This window comes from Ambystoma mexicanum, chromosome 4q (assembly GCF_040938575.1).
Source record: "Ambystoma mexicanum isolate Mex_15411 chromosome 4q, UKY_AmexF1_1, whole genome shotgun sequence".
Lineage (NCBI taxonomy): Eukaryota > Metazoa > Chordata > Amphibia > Caudata > Ambystomatidae > Ambystoma > Ambystoma mexicanum.
Window position 1 is genome coordinate 440,446,537 of NC_090928.1, and position 19,175 is coordinate 440,465,711.

At 44.9% G+C, this 19,175-nt stretch overlaps 1 protein-coding gene across 1 annotated transcript in view; it reads left to right on the top strand.

The window, feature by feature from the left end:
• The window catches only part of USP34 (ubiquitin specific peptidase 34), a 3,618,222-nt gene that overhangs the window by 1,212,864 nt on the left and 2,386,183 nt on the right, over window positions 1–19,175 (top strand). Inside the window, exon 24 of the mRNA XM_069608012.1 lies at window positions 11,353–11,512. Coding sequence (XP_069464113.1) covers window positions 11,353–11,512 — 160 coding nt within the window. The remainder of the gene's footprint in view (window positions 1–11,352; window positions 11,513–19,175) is intronic.

Consider the following 19,175-nt stretch of genomic DNA (forward strand, 5'->3'; position numbering starts at 1 on the left):
TGAACCTGAGAAACTAGAATATGAATGGCTACTAATACCCTTCAGTTCTAAGAAAGGGGGCATAAGAAAAGAAAGAGCTAGACGCACTCATGCCTTTAACAAACATATTTCTATGAAAAAAGAGTTGAGAATGAACATTAAATCCATAAGAAAAATTGATATGGAAGAGCGCATAAGATTCTCCAAAACATTTAAACAACATTACAGAAATTGGCTCAAAGATTTCCAAGCAGTTCTAGCACAAAAGGACGCCGAAATGATGCTTAAAGCGATGACAAAAAAAAATACTAGAGACTTATGGAACCTAATCAAATGAAACTAACATCAAGAGGAACAGCTAATTTCAGATGTCTCTGAATCAGACTGGGCATCATACTTTTCAAATTTAAGAATTAAGCTTCGGGGGAGTGTCTTGCGCTCTAGGTCAGTCCTTTCAATGCAAAAAACATTTCAAACAGACGTGGCATATGTCCAAATCATGTGAGATTTTGAATGATTATTTTCCAAAAGAACAACAGCCGACACGTGTTTCGACCCCTGGTCGTTGTCAAGGCTGTATACATCATATGTAAAACATAACAACATTGGTGACAATGTGCATGACAGTAAAATTATCATTAGATCATAGAGTTAAATTAAAAACAACATATAAAAAAAGAAAGAAGTCATACCATGTTGTATCTTGTACCAGGTCAGGATTTGATGGTTGGAGTCAGAGCACGATGAGAATTCAATACCAAATGATAGAAAGAAAATATAAAGTTGCAAAAAGCAAATTGGCAATTGTTGTCCTTCCATTGTATTCAATATGCACTGATATATAGTCTTAAGAAATTTACCCTTGATACATAAACACCAATCTTATGCAGGGTTTGTGAGATATTCCATCAGTACCCGATATGACCAAAATATAACCGGAATTTAGAAATCTAAATTATATATCCTGTGTGTACTGAAATGATTAGAATGAAGCCTACTCACCCTGAAGTTAGATCCAATGTCATTAACGACTAGTAGTTATAATTCTCTCATGAGACCACTTGGACATAAAACGTTTTTCCAGAAGAAATGGTTATTGGTACTTCTGCAGTGAATGAACATATATGTATCAATCTATGATGAGCTATTTGGTGGCATGGACTGTGAAGTGATAATACAATAATTGTCTTACCTTATTATGGAATGGTGGATTTACAAGCAAACTGAGTTTCATTGGGCCATTTCTGGCATGAGTATCTTTATGTGACCTGTGAAAAATATATGTAAATTTTGGTATGGTGATTTTTACTCCTGAATATATGTGTGCACAATGCTCCATTTAGCAAGAATAATACTGTGCCCTTTATAGTAATGTCTTGTTGGTGAGAAATGGATGAGTGAAAGATAACATTGAAAATGATAAATTGAAATGTGGCCCCATATATCCATGAACAGCAGCTTGTTCCCCCAAGGAGACCCATTGAGATTAAAAAAAACCCAATTCAAATAATTGCATCACAAAATTATATACCTTCTATTTGTGGGGAAAAATCCCTGGTTCCAGAATATGGAGCAGTCCCTTTCTGTTTAGTTTAGTTTAGTTTAGTTTCTTCATTTATACCGCGCGCCGAACCCTGGGGTAACCGGGCGCCGGAGACTTAGATGCAGTTACAACATGTCAAGACTTAGATGCAGTTACAACATGTCAGGAATATACCATATACAATAATACAAGACTGTGAAATAACAACAATAAGTGTGGAAGACCAGGTTATGGAAGACCAGGTTACAGGCTGGTCGACCGGGACATGCGGAGAGGAAGTACATTAGGCAGAGTTGCTGTTGGAAAGCCATGTTTTAGTTTTGGCTCTAAAAGTCCAAAAGGAGGGTTCTGTTCTGAGGATTAGCGGCATAGTGTTCCATAGTTTGGCAGCTACGACCGGGAAGCTGGCGCCGCCGGCTTTTTTTAGGGCGAATTTGGGAACGGAGAGGCAATGTGAGTATGGCGTTCTGGTTGGTCTAGTTGAGGTGTAGTTGTGGAACTTGTCTGCCAGGTATTTGGGTGCATCATTGGAGCGGCATTTATGGACAATGACGAGGGATCTGAGGGTGATTCTGTCTCGTACCGGTAGCCAGTGAGCATCTTGCCTGAAGCTGGAGATGTGGGAGTGTCGTGGGATACGGAGGGCGGCTCGGAGGGCATTATTTTGAAGCACCTGTAGTTTGTTCAGGTTGCGTTCTGACGTGCTGAGAAAGAGTGTATTGCAGTCGTCAATTTTTGAGAACACTAGTGCTCTGCACTATGGAGGCATCTGGAGGCAGAAAGGAAGGGTTTGCAGGCGTTGATAAGCTTATTTGTGTAAGCTGTGTATGAGGCTGTGGCATTTACCTGTCTTTTGAGCGAGAGAGTGGAGTCTAGATAAACCTCAAGGGTTTTAATTTCTTTGGCAACTGTGATTAGGTTACCGTCTATGTTGATGGACGCGTAACGGGGGTCTAGTTTGTTTAGCCGTGGTTGGGAGCCGACAAGAAAGAGCTCAGTTTTCTCATCGTTGAGGCATAGCCCGTGCTCTGCCATCCAGGCTTGGATCTCCAAGTATAGATTGTTGATTCTGGTGGAGTCCTTGTCATAGCACCCTGATAGGGTGATGAGAACCTCGGTGTCGTCCGCATAGTTTGTGTATGTGACACCCAGGTTGTCTAGGCGGTCAAACAATAGCTTAGTGAAGATATTGTATAGGGTTGGCGAGACGCACAAGCCTTGAGGGACGCCGCATGTGATGGGGACAGGGAGTGCTGAGGCCCCCGGGGAGAAGACCCGGGTGGTTTGGTTGGTTAGGAAGGACTGGATCCAGGCAGTCGCCTGATTAGAGAAGGCCGCTGACGTCATCAGATGTTCCGTGAGGATCTGATGGTCGACGAGGTCGAAGGCTGCTGATAGATCTAGCAACAAGAGAATGGCTGGATTACCCTTGTCCTTTGCATCGTCCATCTGGATTTTTAGGTCCAGTAGGGCTGACTCTGTTCCGTGCGTTGGCCTGAAACCGGATTGTCTGAGACCCAGGAGGTTATTGTCTTCCAGGTGCTTCTGTATTTGCAGGTAGGCCACTCTGTTTAAGATCTTTAGGATGTAGGGAACGGTGGTGATTGGCCTGTAGTTGGTTGGGTTATTGGGATCTAGATTAGGTTTTTTTAGCAGTGGCATGACCCAGGCCTCCTTGAGGGTGCTAGGCACTGAACTTGATTTGAAGGATGCGTTGATAAGGGCTGTTATGAAGGGGACCAGCATGTTGGCGCCTTCCTGGATGATGGGAGCTGGGCATGAGTCCCCTTGGCATCTAGAGGGTTTGAGGCCCTTAATGATGCTTTCTACTTCTTTAGTGGATACTGGTGAGAAGGAGAAGGAGAAGGGGGGGGGTAGGTGTTTTGTGAGTAGTGGACGGTAGATGGTTTGTTTTTTTGGATAGGTTAAGCTTTTTCTGTTCGATTTTGGATTGTAACATGGTGATTTTGTCTGCTAGTGCTTTTTGAATCCTCTCACACCAGTCTGCATCTTTCACGCAGGTTTCTGCCAGAGTGGGGGGGGATTCGAGTTCCCTGAGGATATTGGAAAGCTCTTTTGTTTTGGATTTGGCGCTCTCAATTCTGTAGTCATATGGCTCTTTTTTGGCCTTGAGGATGGCAGTTTTGTAGGTGGTGGCTGCTATTGAGAGTTGTGTTTTGTTGGAGGGGTTGGGCGTTTTTCTCCAGGTGGCTTCTGCGGCTCGTTTGGAGTTTCGGAGGATTTTTAGCTCTGGTGTGAACCATTTGTTCATGTGGGCTGCCGGTTTGGCTTTGGTGAGTTTGAGTGGGGCGATGGTGTCAACTGCTGATTCTAGCGTTTTGTTGTATAGGTCATCAAGTTTCTCCGCATCTAGGTTGACATAGTTTGTGGGGGTAAGGATGTTGTCTAAGAGTGGGCTGAGGTTTTGTAAGGTAATGTTGCGGTTATTTCTGCTGAGGGCTTGGGGATGATGGGGGTAGGAGTGTTTGGTTGTGGTTTCCCATAGATGGAGAAGGAGATGGCGTGGTGGTCAGACCATGCAGTTTGCTCGTTTTTTGTGATGTTCGTAGAGTAGTTGAGATCCACTAGCCAGTCCAGGGTCCTGCCTTTGTTGTGGGTGCGGTCTGTGATTCTGAGCTTCAACCCTAGTTGGGAGAAGGTGCTTTCCAGGGAGAGTGCATTGGCATCGTTTGGGTCTCCGAGGTTGAGGTCGCCAAGGAGGATGATTTGCGATCCTGTTTTGATGTTGGTGGTCAAGAGGTCAGATATCTCTTCCTCGAATGTGGTTATGGGGCCTGGGGGTCTGTAGAGGAGGTGTAATAGTACGGTTTGTGTAGCTGAGAGTTGAAGCTTGGCTGACAGAAGTTCTGCAGACCGGAAGCTAGGCGGTGGGGTTAATCTGAGGCCAAGGGATGTTTTGGCGATGAAGGCTACTCCTCCTCCTTTGCCTATGTCCCGGTCTTTCCTCAGTATTGAGTAGCCTTCTGGGATGGCGAGGCATAGCGCTGGGCCTGCTGCTTGGTGCAGCCAGGTTTCAGTGATAGCCAGGAAGTGCAGGTTGTTAGCAGAGATGAAGTCTGCGATATCTAGCGCATGGGCGACCAGGGAGCGGGCATTGATGAGGGTGCCCTTGATCAGCGGCTGTTTGGATGTGCTCAGGGGGGCTGTTTGGGTGATGTTCAAAATTTGAGCGGCGTTGGCTTGATTGTGCGCGGGAAGAGGGGAGTGTTTTTGGTGAGTGTCGTAGGGGTTATGAACCGAGAGCCGAGTCTCAGGTTTCTGTCTTTCAATGTGCATGGGTTCCAGGGAGAGGGTGGAGCAGCAAATCGGCGGATCCATTCTATGGGCTGAGGGTGCCGTTAGGCTAGTCAGTGTGTTGGGTCTCGAAGAAACACATTGTCGAGGTGTATGGAGGATGTTGGGTTGGGTGTGATTGTGGTCGAGGTTTGTGGCGCGTGATGTTGTGGTGGAGCAAGGCGAGTGTGGCCGTTAAGGTGAGAATGGCTAAGAGGAGGTTTGCCATGGGTGGTCAGTGTGCAACCTGGATATGGTATGGTGAGGTCGACTAGATGGCAGTAGAGTGGATTGCGGTGCATTGGGAGCCGCCTGGGTCGGGATGGGCAGGGAGGCAAGTAGTCGGATTCAGAGTAGCGGGGTATGGGCAGGCACAGTGACACAATAGATTAAGGCACAATGGCTAGCAAGTAGACTGTCCTTAAATGCACCTAGGATTGACTGTCCCAAAAAACTAAAATGCATATGTGCCAGAGGGCACCTAGAATTGACAGGTATAGGTTATATGAAAATCGCCAGAAAATCGTCAGATAAAGTCATGCAAAGTGGCCCTTAGATTTAGAGTAGCGCAGATGTGCAGATTAGCAATTAGGATCAAAAATAGCAAGCGTTTGAAATTAGCACAGCAGTAGATCGGAGTAGCGCATGAGTTCAGAGTGGCACATAGATTCGGGATAGCGCCTGGATTGGGAATAACATCTAGGTTCAGAGTAACACTTAGTTCAAAATAACACCTAGATTCAGCCTAGCACCTACATTCCGAATAGCACTTAGATTAAACGTGACATGCGTTTGGCGATTAAGTACAGCATTGAGTTTAGAGGCTATGGAGAAATGTTGCACGAGGACACATTGGGCTACAGGTCAACAGATCTAGAGGTAGTTGGTAAGCAGATCATCAGAACAAAGGCAAATGGTTACAATGCAGTTAGAAGTGGTAACTAGAATTGCATTAGGGTAACAAAGCATCAATGAGGCACAGTGCAGTTTTATTAACCACTAAATTCAGAAAAGCGAATGGGCAGATCAGCAGAGCAAAGGCAGAGAGTTTTATATATATAAATCAGAGAGTCATAAAGTAGTTAGGCGCAGAATCTTGTCATAGCATCTAAATTCGAAATGTTGTAAATGGGCTGTGAACCAGTCAAAATAGAGTGTGGTCAGACACGATGAAGGAGGGTTTAAATAGGCACACACGTGTGACTTTTGAAAGGATTTTGCCTTGCATTTAGGCATGGAGCGCTTAAGTCACCCTGAAGGGCATAGGTGTCACGGGTGGATGTTACCTTAGGAGGCTGGTGTTGGGAGGCCAGGGGACTGGCAGGTGGCAGGAAACAGGCTGAGAACAGGCTCCAGCCTTAGTCTCGAGGGCCTTGGTCAGAGAGGGCCGGCTTCGCCTGCCGGCGTCCAATGGCAGGAGATGTAGTACAGCTGCCCAATCAGGCAGGGCCAGGAGTGCTGCTGTGTGCCTGGTAAGGCACCACTTGAATTCGCCTAGAGTGCGGCGGCCATCTTTGAAGGGGGTACCTCGTGTACCAGAAGCTGTGATCAGGGCAGAAAAGTGCACTTCTCAGTGCAGGGCTAGTGCAGGGCTGCTTGGGCTCTTAGTTCTGCTCCTCAGCAATGCTTTTCGGCTGCGGTCGCGGCTAAAGCGCCACACAAAATGGCGCCCATAACGTGATGACGTCGCGCGTATGCGTAACGCGTGACGTCATCAATGTAAACATGATGACGCGCATTATCAGCGCAATATATCCGTTATTGGCAACAAAGGATGTATACGTCATTATTAGTGAATGGTAAACATGATTCCCTTGGTGGCTTCCACTCATGTAGTAAAAAGGTTTACTATATTATAGGAGAAAAGGGACTTGTTCACGTGTAATGGGGTCAAACAGTTACGTTAGTCTGTATGTTACGTTATGGAAAAATACCCATGCGTGTCTAATTTCGGGTTACTGAAGAATGGCACCGCACAAGCACTTAAGAATGGTTTTGGAACTAATGGTTTTGTATGGTCCTGTAATATTCACTGGGAGGAATATTGTCAATTGTAGAGCGCCGATGGCTACTTTGTGCCTGGAGTACAGAGTTAACTTCTGTTGGTTTGCAAAAAGTCTTGGTTTGGATACTGCCTTGTTCAATGAAAATATGCAGGTCTAAAAAATCAATTGCATCTGCAGAGCCAACAAAATTGAGCCCAAAATCATTCTTGTTGACAGACTGTACAAAATTATCAAATGACTCAGGATCTCCTTTCCAAAAAATGAGTATATCTTCTATGAAACGTCGCCAAGCAATCAGATTGTTCTTGTATTCAGTATTGCCGTATATATGAATATCTTCAAATTGTGCCATGAAAAGGTTTTTCTAAAGCGGGCGCAAACTTTGCCCCCATGGCAACACCTTTGGATATTACAGGGCCAGAAGGAATTGCAGTAGGGACTGATTATGAAGAAGAAACTAGAATTTTGAGATCTAGGTTCTTGAGCAGAGGATATAAACCGACATGCATTAACAAAGCAGAGAATAAATACCAAAAATACAAACAGTCAGATTTACTTTCTGAGCGTTCTAGTGCAAAACACGTATCGCAACACATTGCAATTATTACTCAGTTCTCAAAAGACTCATCCACTTTTTATCGCTTGGTAGATAAACATTGGAATATATTGAAATTGGACAATGATTTGACTCCTTATCTTTCTGATAAACCTAAGTTCACTTATACAGGAGCTCAGACAATAAAACAAAAGCTTAGTCCGTCTTTTCTAGAAACCAAAGTTAATGATTCAGGAGAACATTGGTTGAAGAAAAATGTTGGGTTTTTCAAATGTGGTAATTCCAATCATTGCCAGTATGCTCACAGCAATTGTCAATCTTTCACAGACATGAATGGGAATGAGGTTAAAATCAACCAATTTATCAATTGTCGCACAACTGATGTTGTGTACGCTATTATTTGTGTCTCTGGCAAGCTGTATGTAGGGAGCACAATTAGACAACTGAGAGTTCGGATTAGGGAACATTTGTCTAGTTTAAGAAACAATGACCCCAAATCACCGTTGGCCATTCATTGGCGAGAATGTCACCAAATGCACAATAGCAATGATATTCGTTTCATTGGACTAATGTAGGCTAAGTTAGGCAAAAGACGAGGCAATGTTATGCTCAAATTGAGGCAACAGGAGTGCAAACTAATATGTTTCTTAAGATGCACCCAAGTGGGTTTGAATTAAGACCATGCATGTGTTTCTTTAACCATATATAGGTTAGTTACAAAACCATTCTTAAGTGCTTGTGCGGTGCCATTAGTCAGTAACCCGATATTAGACACGCATGGGTATTTTTCCATAATGTAACATGCAGACTAACGTAACTGTTTGACCCCATTACACGTGAACAAGTCCTTTTTCTCCTATAATACAGTAAACCTTTTTACTACATAAGGAGTGGAAGCCACCAAGGGAATCATGTTTACCATTCACTAATAATGACATATACATCCTTTGTTGCCAATAACAGATATATTGCGCTGATAATGCGCATCATCATGTTTACATTGATGACGTTACGCATATGCGTGACGTCATCACGTTACGGGCGCCATTTTGTGTGGCGCTTTAGCCGCGATCGCGGCCGAAAAGCATTGCTGAGTCGCCGAAAGGGACTGCTCCATAGACTGGAACCAGGGATTTATCCCCACAAATAGAAGGTATAGAATTTTGTGATGCAATTATTTGAATTGTTTTTTTTTTTATCTCGATGGGTCTCCTTGGGGGAACAAGGTGCTGTTCATGGATATATGGGGCCACATTTCAATTCATCATTTTCAATGTTATCTTTCACTCATCCTTTTCTCACCAACAAGACATTGCTATAAAGGGCACAGTATTATTCTTGCTAAATGGAGCATTGTGCACATAAATATTCAGGAGTAAAAATCACCATACAAAAATGTACATATATTTTTCACAGGTCACATAAAGATACTCATGCCAGAAATGGCCCATTGAAACTCAGTTTGCTTGTAAATCCGCCATTCTATAATAAGGTAAGACAATTATTGTATTATCACTTCACAGTCCCTGCCACCAAATAGCTCATCATAGATTGATACATGTATGTTCATTCACTGCAGAAGTGCCAATAACCATTTCTTCTGGAAATATGTTTGATGTCCAAGTGGTCTCATGAGAGAATTATAACTACTAGTCGTTAATGACATTGGATCTAACTTCAGGGTGAGTAGGCTTCATTCTAATCACTTCAGTACACACAGGATATATAATTTAGATTTCTAAATTCCCATTATATTTTGGTCATATCGGGTACTGATGGAATATCTCACAAACCCTGCATAAGCTTGGTGTTTATGTATCAAGGGTACATTTCTTAAGACTATATATCAGTGCATATTGAATACAATGGAAGGACAACAAATGCCAATTTGCTTATTGCAACTTTAGATTTTCTTTCTGTCATTTGGTATTGAATTCTCATCCTGCTCTGACTCCAACCATCAAATCCTGACCTGGTACATGATATAACATGGTATGACTTATCTCTTTTTTTAAAGTTTTTTTATGTTTTTTTGTTTAACTCTATGATCTAATGATAATTGTACTGTCATGTACATTGTCACCAATGTTATGTTTTACATATGATGTATACAGCCTTGACAACGGCCAGGGGTCAAAACACGTGTCGGCTGTTGTTCTTTTGGAAAATAAACATAATTCAAAATCTCACATGATTTGGACATATGCCACGTCTGTTTCAAATATTGTTTGCATTGAAAGTTCTGACCTAGAGTGCAAGATACTCGCCCGAAGCTTAATTCTTAATTTTCAATGTTATATACAAACTTTGTGGAAAGTTTGAGGGGGTAGTATTTGTTTTGCTGCCAGGATAATCAGAACTAATTTTATAGGGTGGTTTTGGAACCAATCGAGAGTGGTCACTAGCGCACCAACAGGGACAGATCCCACATTTACAATCATTTTGCCTATCATACTTTTCAACCCTATATGGGGAAAAAAAACAACACAGAGGTAGAAGTTAGATTAGCACACACAAACAGATGGAATGTAAATTGGGATCATTAGGAAATAACCATGCACATTAAACAGCTCAATGAATCACGAGCTCCGGACCCTTATGGCCTTAGTAATGCAGTCCTTAAACAGAATCCAGATGCATGGGCCAATTTATGCCTACAGATGTTTACTATCATTAACGAACAGACCCAAATACTGATGACTTGGAAAAGAGCCACATTGATTCTTATATTCAAACACGGGAATAGGACTTCATCTTGCAATTACCGCCCCATAGCCCCCCTAGACACTTTGGGAAAAGTTTTTGCGGCAATGCTCTTGAGAAGACTAATGGAGTTTTTAATTCCAAGTAATGTGAAAGATTTTAGAGGATGTTTAATGAAAAGTTTGTAAACAAACTATATCATTTATGAAATTAAAATAAAAAATTAAAGAGAAAGAGAAGACCAGGAGAGACTTAGTAAGCAGGTGGTAGTAACACATGTGCTGCATGAGGGTGAGGTGTAGGTCACATCAGGAGATGCAATCTGTAATAGGGCAAATTGAGGTCTGTGGTCCAGGTGCAAACAGGGAAAGTGGGTGCCCTTATAAGGTCCGCTCTTTGAATGGTCCGCTCAGGGCGATGACACCCAAGGAGGTTCAATATAAGGGGCTTGAGGGATCAAATGACGAGTGATGTGACCGGGCCAGCGCCACCACCGGAGGAAGCAGGCTAGGGCTGGGTGGCTCTGAGACCACAGTGAATGGGACAACTAGTACGGGGTCTCCTCCATGAACCTGCAAGTGGAGCAGCAGGTGGTAGGCAGGCAGTGCAGCACAGCACACAGTGTGCTGTGGCGTCAGGCAGTGCATGGAGGGGTCACTTCCTTGAAGTCTCACGTGACGAGTCACGTGACCGGCCAGCGCTGTCACTGTTACTTCTCCTAGTCTGGAAATGTGTTGCACACTGCTGGATGTGTAAAATGGCACCTACCCAATCTAGATGGATGCAGGAACTTTTGATGCCTTGAAACCATGAAGATACATATTGTGAACTAGTGCATCCTCTTCAGGGATCTACAGACATATGAACAAACCTGAATAGGTTTTTATGAAAAAATGAAATGAGTGTTTGGTAGTAGGCTTGGTCAGATCACCAAACTCTACAACTATGGGTATGGTTGGGTATATTGGCATTTTATTGTTTAATACCTTTGCTGTGCCGTTTGTAAAATCATAACCTGGATTCTGTTTTATGTCTCTGTACTTGCGTAATTATTTTCAGAAAATGTTTGTTTGATGATTTAAATTAATAAAGAGATTTAATTTTTTTAAAATCTCAAAATAGTGCCATATGTGCATGGTTCTAAAGTGGAACGCTCATGATTTTGTATCTAATGAAAATGTAATGTATTCGAGCAATATGCATTTTGGTACACTTCAATAAGAGGTAATGCTTTGGTTTTATATGTCATAGTTTTGTATGCATCTTTTCAGGTAAAACTGGTTTAGAAAAAGAACACGAATTTATCAGCAAGTGCATGGAGAGTCTTATGATAGCTTCCAGTAATCTAGAGACCGATGCTCAGTCAAGCCTCACAATAATTGAAAGGGGACTTCTGATGTTAAAAACACATCTTGAAGCTTTCCGTCGTAGGTAAGTGAGTTGGTCTCATATTTTGCAAATGTACCCTTGGATTCCACATGTTTACTGATTAGGCTAGCTTCCTTTTTTAGTATCGCACATATATTTTATTTTGTATGATTGCTTTCCCTTTTTAGTATCTCTATTGTATATATTACTCTTCCCCATATCTGCATCAATTGATCACAACTATTTTGCACAGATAAAAGGTTCAGTATTCCAATATTTACCTCTGATTAATTGACTCCTTAAGTTAACAGACCCCAAGATAAGTAAGCTGTAGCTCCAAGGAAGCACCCGTGTACTTTCTTGCTTTTGTACCTCACGGTTTACTGATTTTTCTTTGAGTACCAATCCTAGTGCTGTGAAGGCATCATGAAGTACAACACAGACAACAGACTTCAAGTTAAAAAAAACACTTTTATTTAGCTTATATGTCAGGATGGATGAACGCCTAACTTGCACCATGTTATGGTGGAAGTTCCCCTACCTAAATAAAGTCTGAGTTAAAGAGTTCAATTTAGAAATCTGTCTGTGTCCAACACCTTTTCTTGCCCTCAGCTATATCTGTACAATGTGTAGGGATGTCAGTAACCAAAAGAAAACAGTGTTCAATACAAAAGTCTGAGCTTCATCCAGCTTGCAGCTTCCTTTCATCTCCCTTCCCCAACTGTAGATCAGATCCACAAAAGGCTTAAAGGTACCTTCCTTGGGTTCAAGAGGATATAGTTTTAAACAATACTCTTCCCCAAGTTCCAAGCCACAAAACACAAGGGAATCTTGAGACTCCATCCTCACTTCAGCAGATGTTTCAGATCTCAAGGGTTCCCTTCCCCAAGGTATAATTTGGTTAAACAACACAGTTCAAAAGAAAATATCCTTGCTTTCTTTATTTAAATTTTCACTGTTCCATTGTTTCCATTTTCAAATATTTGATCTGGTAGATTGTAGCTTTCATACAAGTTGGAAATCATATTTCTTTCTGTTGCTGTTGAAAGCTCCAATATACATTAGACTTCAGGTTTCATTTTCTTGTTCTTCAAAGTTATTTTCAATTTGTAGCACATTTAATAGTTTGGTTGTTCTTTAAAGTTATATTAACTTTGGGACTCAGCATATAATGATTTGCTTGAATTTAGGTTCCCGTTTCCTCTTTAGCTTCAAAAAGGTCTTGATTCTGTTTGTTCGCATGGTTTTAATTCAGTACAGTATTTAATAATTGTGGATTTCAGTCGTAACTCATCTTTACATTGTGTGTTGTTCAAGAATTATTCTGCTAAGTGTTTGTTCATTGCTTTGCTTTGATTGTTCAATATTTGTTTGTTCTGTTTTAAATGTTTAATGTTTGTTTGTTTCACTTTAAATGTTCATTTTTTGTCAATTCACTTTAAATGGATTAACCAGTGTTCAGAGACCTTCAAAAACGTGCTTCATGCCACTTGCGACCACTCAATACAAACTATTCCTAGCGACTCAGTAATTGAAAATCTGAAAGACCGAAGACTTTCGAAAATGTGCTTATTTAAACCACGTGACAACTTCGATACAAGGTATTCCTTGTTAACAAAGTTCATAAACGCACGCACCCAGTTTCCCATCCACCAGAAAGTTACTGGCCACTTTGACAGTTCTCGCTGCAGCTTGGGGGCACACAGTCTCTGACTTCCAAGGCCAGGCTCCCACCTTCTGCCCCTCAGGCACTCATGTGTTGGCCTCTCAACACAGGGGAACGAGCAACACGAGCATAAGGGAAAGGAACAGCCTTCGCACACGGCTTCCCTCACTTCATTCCCTACGCTCCAGGGAGTCCCAGCTACCAGACCACGCTTCCATTGACCACCTTTCTCCACCGTCCCCAGCATCTCGCTCCAGGAAGGTTCTCTGCTGCTTACCCCGGCCTCCTTGCTGCTTTTCCTTACATCCCTGTTGTCTCTTTTGCTGCTCTGTTGAGCTACTTTTATACACCTGCAGTCCCTTGACAGGCTGCAGGTCTGTGTGTTCAATTAGCCCTGCGTGACCACAATTAATCGGACATGCCTGACCTTACATCGCTTAGCAGGCATCTTCTTCGTCCCAGTACCAGAGTGGTAAAAGACCATGGTCTTCATTGCTCTTAGTTGCCTCTTCTTCGTCCCAGTACTGTCAAGTGTTATTTGTGGAGAAATTAGGGTAACTGACTTATAATAACCCATGAAGGTTGGGTTGTCTGTCAATAGGGAAAGGGGAGAACCGAATCTCAGTCTCAGCAGTTCATCTGGCGGGGAAAGAGAACAGTTTGGCGGATGCTCTAAGCAGGCAGAGCATGGTCTCACACAAGTGAGAAGTGTGCCAGGAAGTCCTAGATGAGGGCTTCTCTGGCTGGGGTACCCCATCAGTGGACCTGTTTGCCACAGAGACCAACAGGAAGTGCATACAGTATTTCTAGACGGAATTTCCCAGCGAACGGCGCACTATGGGATACGTTTCTGATGGATTGGGCCTTCCCTCTCCACTATGCCTTCCCTCTGATTCCTGTCACCCCGTGGGTTCTCAGGAGGTTGAAGAGGTTTCAAGCAACCATGATCTTGAACGCCGTGAACTGGGTGAGAAGGACATGGTACTCGGACCTTTTAGATCTGACCATCTGCCCACCTCGCAGGCCGATCTCCTCACCTAGTCGGGAGGTCGGGTGCACCGCACTAAGCCACATTTTCTCAACCTACATGCATGGCTCTTGAGAGGAGGAGATATGATGACTGAGACCTCTCTGAGGAGGTGCTTGAGGTGTTGCTTGCTACACGCAGGCCTTCTACAAGATCTCTGTATGTGTGCAGGTGGAGAAGATTTGAGTCGTGTTGCAGGGATCGCGAGATTGACCCTATCTCTTGCCCCACCACTAAAGTGATGGAGTTCCTTCTGTCACTGGCCTCTGCAAGCCTGCAGGTTACCACAATCAAATGATATTTGGTGATTGATTTGTCTGTGTTAAAGAGGTCCCCAGATCAAGGTTCCTTTTTTATAATCCCGGTTATGGCCCAATTCCTGAAAGGCCTTGTGAATAAGTTTCTGCCAACTCTTTTTGTTGTCCCAGATTGGAATTTAAATCTGGTTTTGACTTTCTTGATGGCGACTCCCTTTGAGCCCGTGCATTCCTTTTCTTTGCAGCTGCTCACTCAAAAGACACCCTTCTTGGTCACAATCACATTTGCCAGGTGGGTCAGCAAATTGCAGGCCGTTTGTTGTAGACCCCTGTTTTTACATTTTTTTGAGAAAAAGTCATACATAAAGTAAGGCTGGGGTTTCTGCTTAAGGCGGTATCTGAGTTTCACCTTTTGCAAACCATAGACATACCAGGTTTTTATCCACCACTGCACCCTTCCAAGGAAGAGGAGTGCTATCATCGTCTGGACCCCAAAAGGGCCTTGAGTGTCTACGTTGCTTGGCGTCAGAATTCCTTAAGTCTGATCAGCTGTTTGTGGCCTACTCTCTAGCCCGAAAAGGTCTGGCTGTAACAAACCAGATGCTATCCGGGTGGATTATCTTGTGCATTCCGGAGTGCTATCAGTCTGCAGGCAGGGAGCTGCCTTCTGGCATCAAGGCACACTCGACAAGTGGGGTCACCGCATCAACAGCCTTACAGAGGAGGGGTGGGGAGTTCCCAGTTAGGGATATTTGCCGTGCAGCAACATAGTCCTCCCTCCATACGTTCACTAAATACTACAGCCTGGACATTGTCCGTTTGGCTGATGTGCGTTTTGGCGTGTGTAAGGACGGCATGGTATCATCAGTAAGACGGACACAAGTGACCACAGTTCATGGTTGTTTATTGAACTTCAATAAGGGTTTGAAAAACGCCTATCTAATCCTAAATCTAAAGATGGAAGCAAGCTACGACCATCAAATAATGATGCAGTCCTGGTGATATCCTGTCACAATAACATGGCCTTTACTAATAAACCTATTGCCAATCCTTACCTCTAAATACAAATAGTATGGGAAACAATGTTATGTAAAAGAAATGTGTTAAAGTCATGTCAGGATATTCTAGCCTTAGCCTTCCCTTTACCACATCTTTAGCACGGGATAAGGTGGCACACTCGAGCTTAGCACAGTCTCTGGCTTCTCTAGTACGAGTGTGCAGTTCAAAACTTTAACATCAAGGCCTTTCAATGGATTGTGTCCTCCAACGTATTCCTCATCTATGACATGTAATGTCCACAGCTGTGCTGCTTTGGACATTTTTTCGGCAGAGGGCGCCTTTGCGTCGATGGCGTTGGGTCGATGTCCCTCAAGGGTCTCCGTCGAGGGTGATGTCATCGGATGTTATAAGTAGCACGCACGGCGCCCGTAGTTCAGTTTTTTCCGCAAACGTGTTTGCTTTGAGAACTCGACACGCCTCGTGTTTCCTATTGCATTTGGTATTATGTCTTCTTCTTCCACCTCGACAACTCCATGGTCTGGCTTTAAGAAGTGTCGGGACTGCGGGTACAAGATATCCATCACAGACCTGTGTCATATTTGCTTATGGTGCCTGTGCGATGACCACGCTACGGACGACTGCTCGAAGTGCCAGTCGTTGACTTCCAAGGCCTTGCAGGAGCGTAAGGGTAAATTGAAGGTAGGCCGTGTTTCCAAGCCCCATAAGTCTAAGTCTGCTGGTCTATCGACCGTCGAATCGAGGGAGTCTCCTCGTCAGAAGAAGTCCAAGAGATCTAGGTCCCGGAGTGGTTCCCGCCGCTCTTCATCGAGGCGGTCCAGTAAGCGGCGTCGCTGTTCGCCTTCCCCGTCTTGTTGACATCTACCTGAAAAAGGTGGCCTGCCCCACTAAATCCTCTACCCCCGAGGAATGTGAGTCTTTTCGGGAGCAAATGTTGCAGATTTCTCAATCTCAAGGCACAGTTCCGTCCTCGCCTTTGTTGGATGCCGGCAGGGAACGGTCTCGACCCGACACTCGTGCGCCCTTGGGCCCGGGTAGCCAAAAGCATCGGGAGCCTACGAGGTCCTTTTCGGAAAAGGCATTGTGGGATCGCCAGAGACGTGCCAGGTCCAGGTGGCGGTTTTCGTCCCCAGCAAAACCGTCGGAGCCTGTGAAGTTGTCAAAAAAGGGGTCGAAGCCGTCGCAAAAGATGGCGGCTGCTACTGGGAATGCCCCAGAGTCTATTCCAGCAGTTAACAAGTTATTGTCAAAGAAATACTGCCCATCCAGTAGCGACCCCGGCTACCTGTCTGCACACCCCACTCCTGAGAGTTTGGTGGTCCAGGTGGCTACAGCCACCTCGAAACAGACTGTGCACCCTACCATCCCTCCTGATAGGGATGACAGACGCATGGATGGATGGGCGTGCAAGGCATTTTCTGCTGAAATCGGCCAACTCCACCTGTGCCTTAGCAAAGTTTTTGTACACGCTGTAGAATTGCATTTCGCTAGCGGCTGAGCATATTCCCGAAGGGGAAGAGAGGGATGGCTTTCTAGCTATTGTGCAGGATGGCAAGGATGTCATGTGTGAATCCCTTCAGTCTGGGTTGGACACTGTGGATAGTGTTGCAAGGTCCATGGCTACGAGCACCGTGATGTGCAGATTTGTGTGGTTGCGGAAGTCCGTTTTTTCACCCGATGTGCAGGCCCATCTTCTCAACATGCCCTTTGACGGGTCACATTTTTACGGCAACAGGGCTGACCAGAGCCTTGAGAAGTTGCAGCCCTCCAAAGCAGCTGCCAAATCTTTGGGTGCAGCTGTTCGACAACCGCAGCCTTTTTGCCCTAAGGGACAGCAATGGAGGGGTGTTTCCTTTTGCTATTACTCCGATTTTGGAAAGGAGAGAGGGATGGCCAGTCAAAGTGGCCAAAGTAAGTTCACTCGTGGTGGATGAGGTAGGGGTGCCAAAGCCGCTCTGGCAGCTGCCTCTTTGCCATCAGGCACTGCCGCCGCAGCTTCCAAACCGCTCTGAGGCCTTGAGCCATTGTTCTCAGGTGGGGGCCAGGCTGTCGCAGCATCTAGAAGAGTGGCGAGCCATTACTTCAGATGCTTGGGCGCTGGATACAAAAGCCACCGGTTACTGCCTCCCTTTTCTTTGCAGGCCTCAGGACAATCCACCTGGGAAACACTCTTTGAAGGTTCTGGATCCGCTCCTTGTGCATGAGATTTTCGCCCTGCTGGAGAAAGGCGCTATAGAACTAGTGCCTGTGGCGGAGTGGAACAAGGGTTGGTATTCCACTTATTTTTTGATACCCAAGAAGGACAGAGGACTGAGACCCATCATGGACTTACGATACTTGAACAAGTTCCTCAGGAAGGACAAGTTCAAGATGGCCACTCTTTCTCAGATCCTTCAGGCCCTCCAACTTCAGGATTGGTTGGTGTCATTGGACCTGCAGGATGCTTATTTTCATGTGCCAATCCATCTCAAGCACAGGAAATACCTGAGGTTTGCAGTTGGCGGCTCCCACTATCAGTTTCGGGTACTGCCATTCAGGCTCACCTCCAACCAAGCTCATGGTGATGGTGGAAGCGCATCTCAGGAGAGGGGGTGATTCACGTCTACCCCTACCTGAACAATTGGCTGATCAGGGCACGTTCTCTCGAACAAGCCTTGGATCATGTCAGCGTCAACTGCCACTCCCTTCACAAGCTGGGCTTCTCCCTCAATTTCAAGTAGTCGCATATGACACCATCCCAATAGCTCCAGTACATAGGGGCTGTTTTAGACACGTCCTTGGGGATGTGCTCGCCACCCAAGGTGAGGGCTCATCACATTCTTCAGATGGTCACCAAATTTCAACAAGCCCAGAGTCTTCCGGCTTTCGAATTCTTAAGGTTGCTAGGCCTCATGGCATCCTGCATCGTTATAGTGCCAGAGGCCCGCTTGAGAATGAGATCCCTTCAGTGGGCTCTGAGGACTGAATGGTCCCAATTCTCGGGCAGGATGTCGGATCTCCTTTTGTTCCACTCTCGGTGGAGGTTCTGTGGTGGGCCGATGAAAAAAATCTCATGAAAGGAGAGCCTTTTTGGCTGCCATAGCCAGATGTCACCGTAGTGGCGGACGCTTCCCTGACAGGGTGGGGGGAGCCCATGCCAACGATCTTTCAATCAGCGGTCGTTGGTCTCACATCAATCTTTTGGAGCTGAGAGCCATTAGACTGGCGCTGAAGACTTTCCTGCCGTCTACGTACGGGGGAAGAATGTCCTGATAACGACGGACAACACAGTGGCATTGCATTACCTCAACAAGAGAGTGGGTGTAGGGTCACTGCCTTTGTGCAGGGAGGCAATACAGCTCTGGTTTTGGGCAATTCACGAGGGAATCTCCATATCGGCGGTTCATCTAGCCACAAAGGAGAACATGGCGGCGGACGCTCTGAGCAGGCAGAGCAGTCTCCCACGAGTGGGAGGTAGCTCAGGAAGTCCTTCAGGAGACCTTTGCCATTTAGGGAACCCCGCAAGTGAACCTGTTTGCGACCAGTGCCAACCGGATGTGCGTAAGGTACTGCTCGAGGGAATTTCCTCTGAGAGGAGCTCTAGGAGACGCGTTTGTCGTGGAGTGGCTCTTCCTGCTACTGTACGCATTTCGTCCGATTCCCGTCATTCCTCAAGTTCTCAGGCGGTTGCGACGGTCCACGACCCGCATTATCCTCATTGCTCTAGATTGGTCCAGGAGAGCGTGGTACCCGGACCTTCTAGACATGTCCATCTGTCCT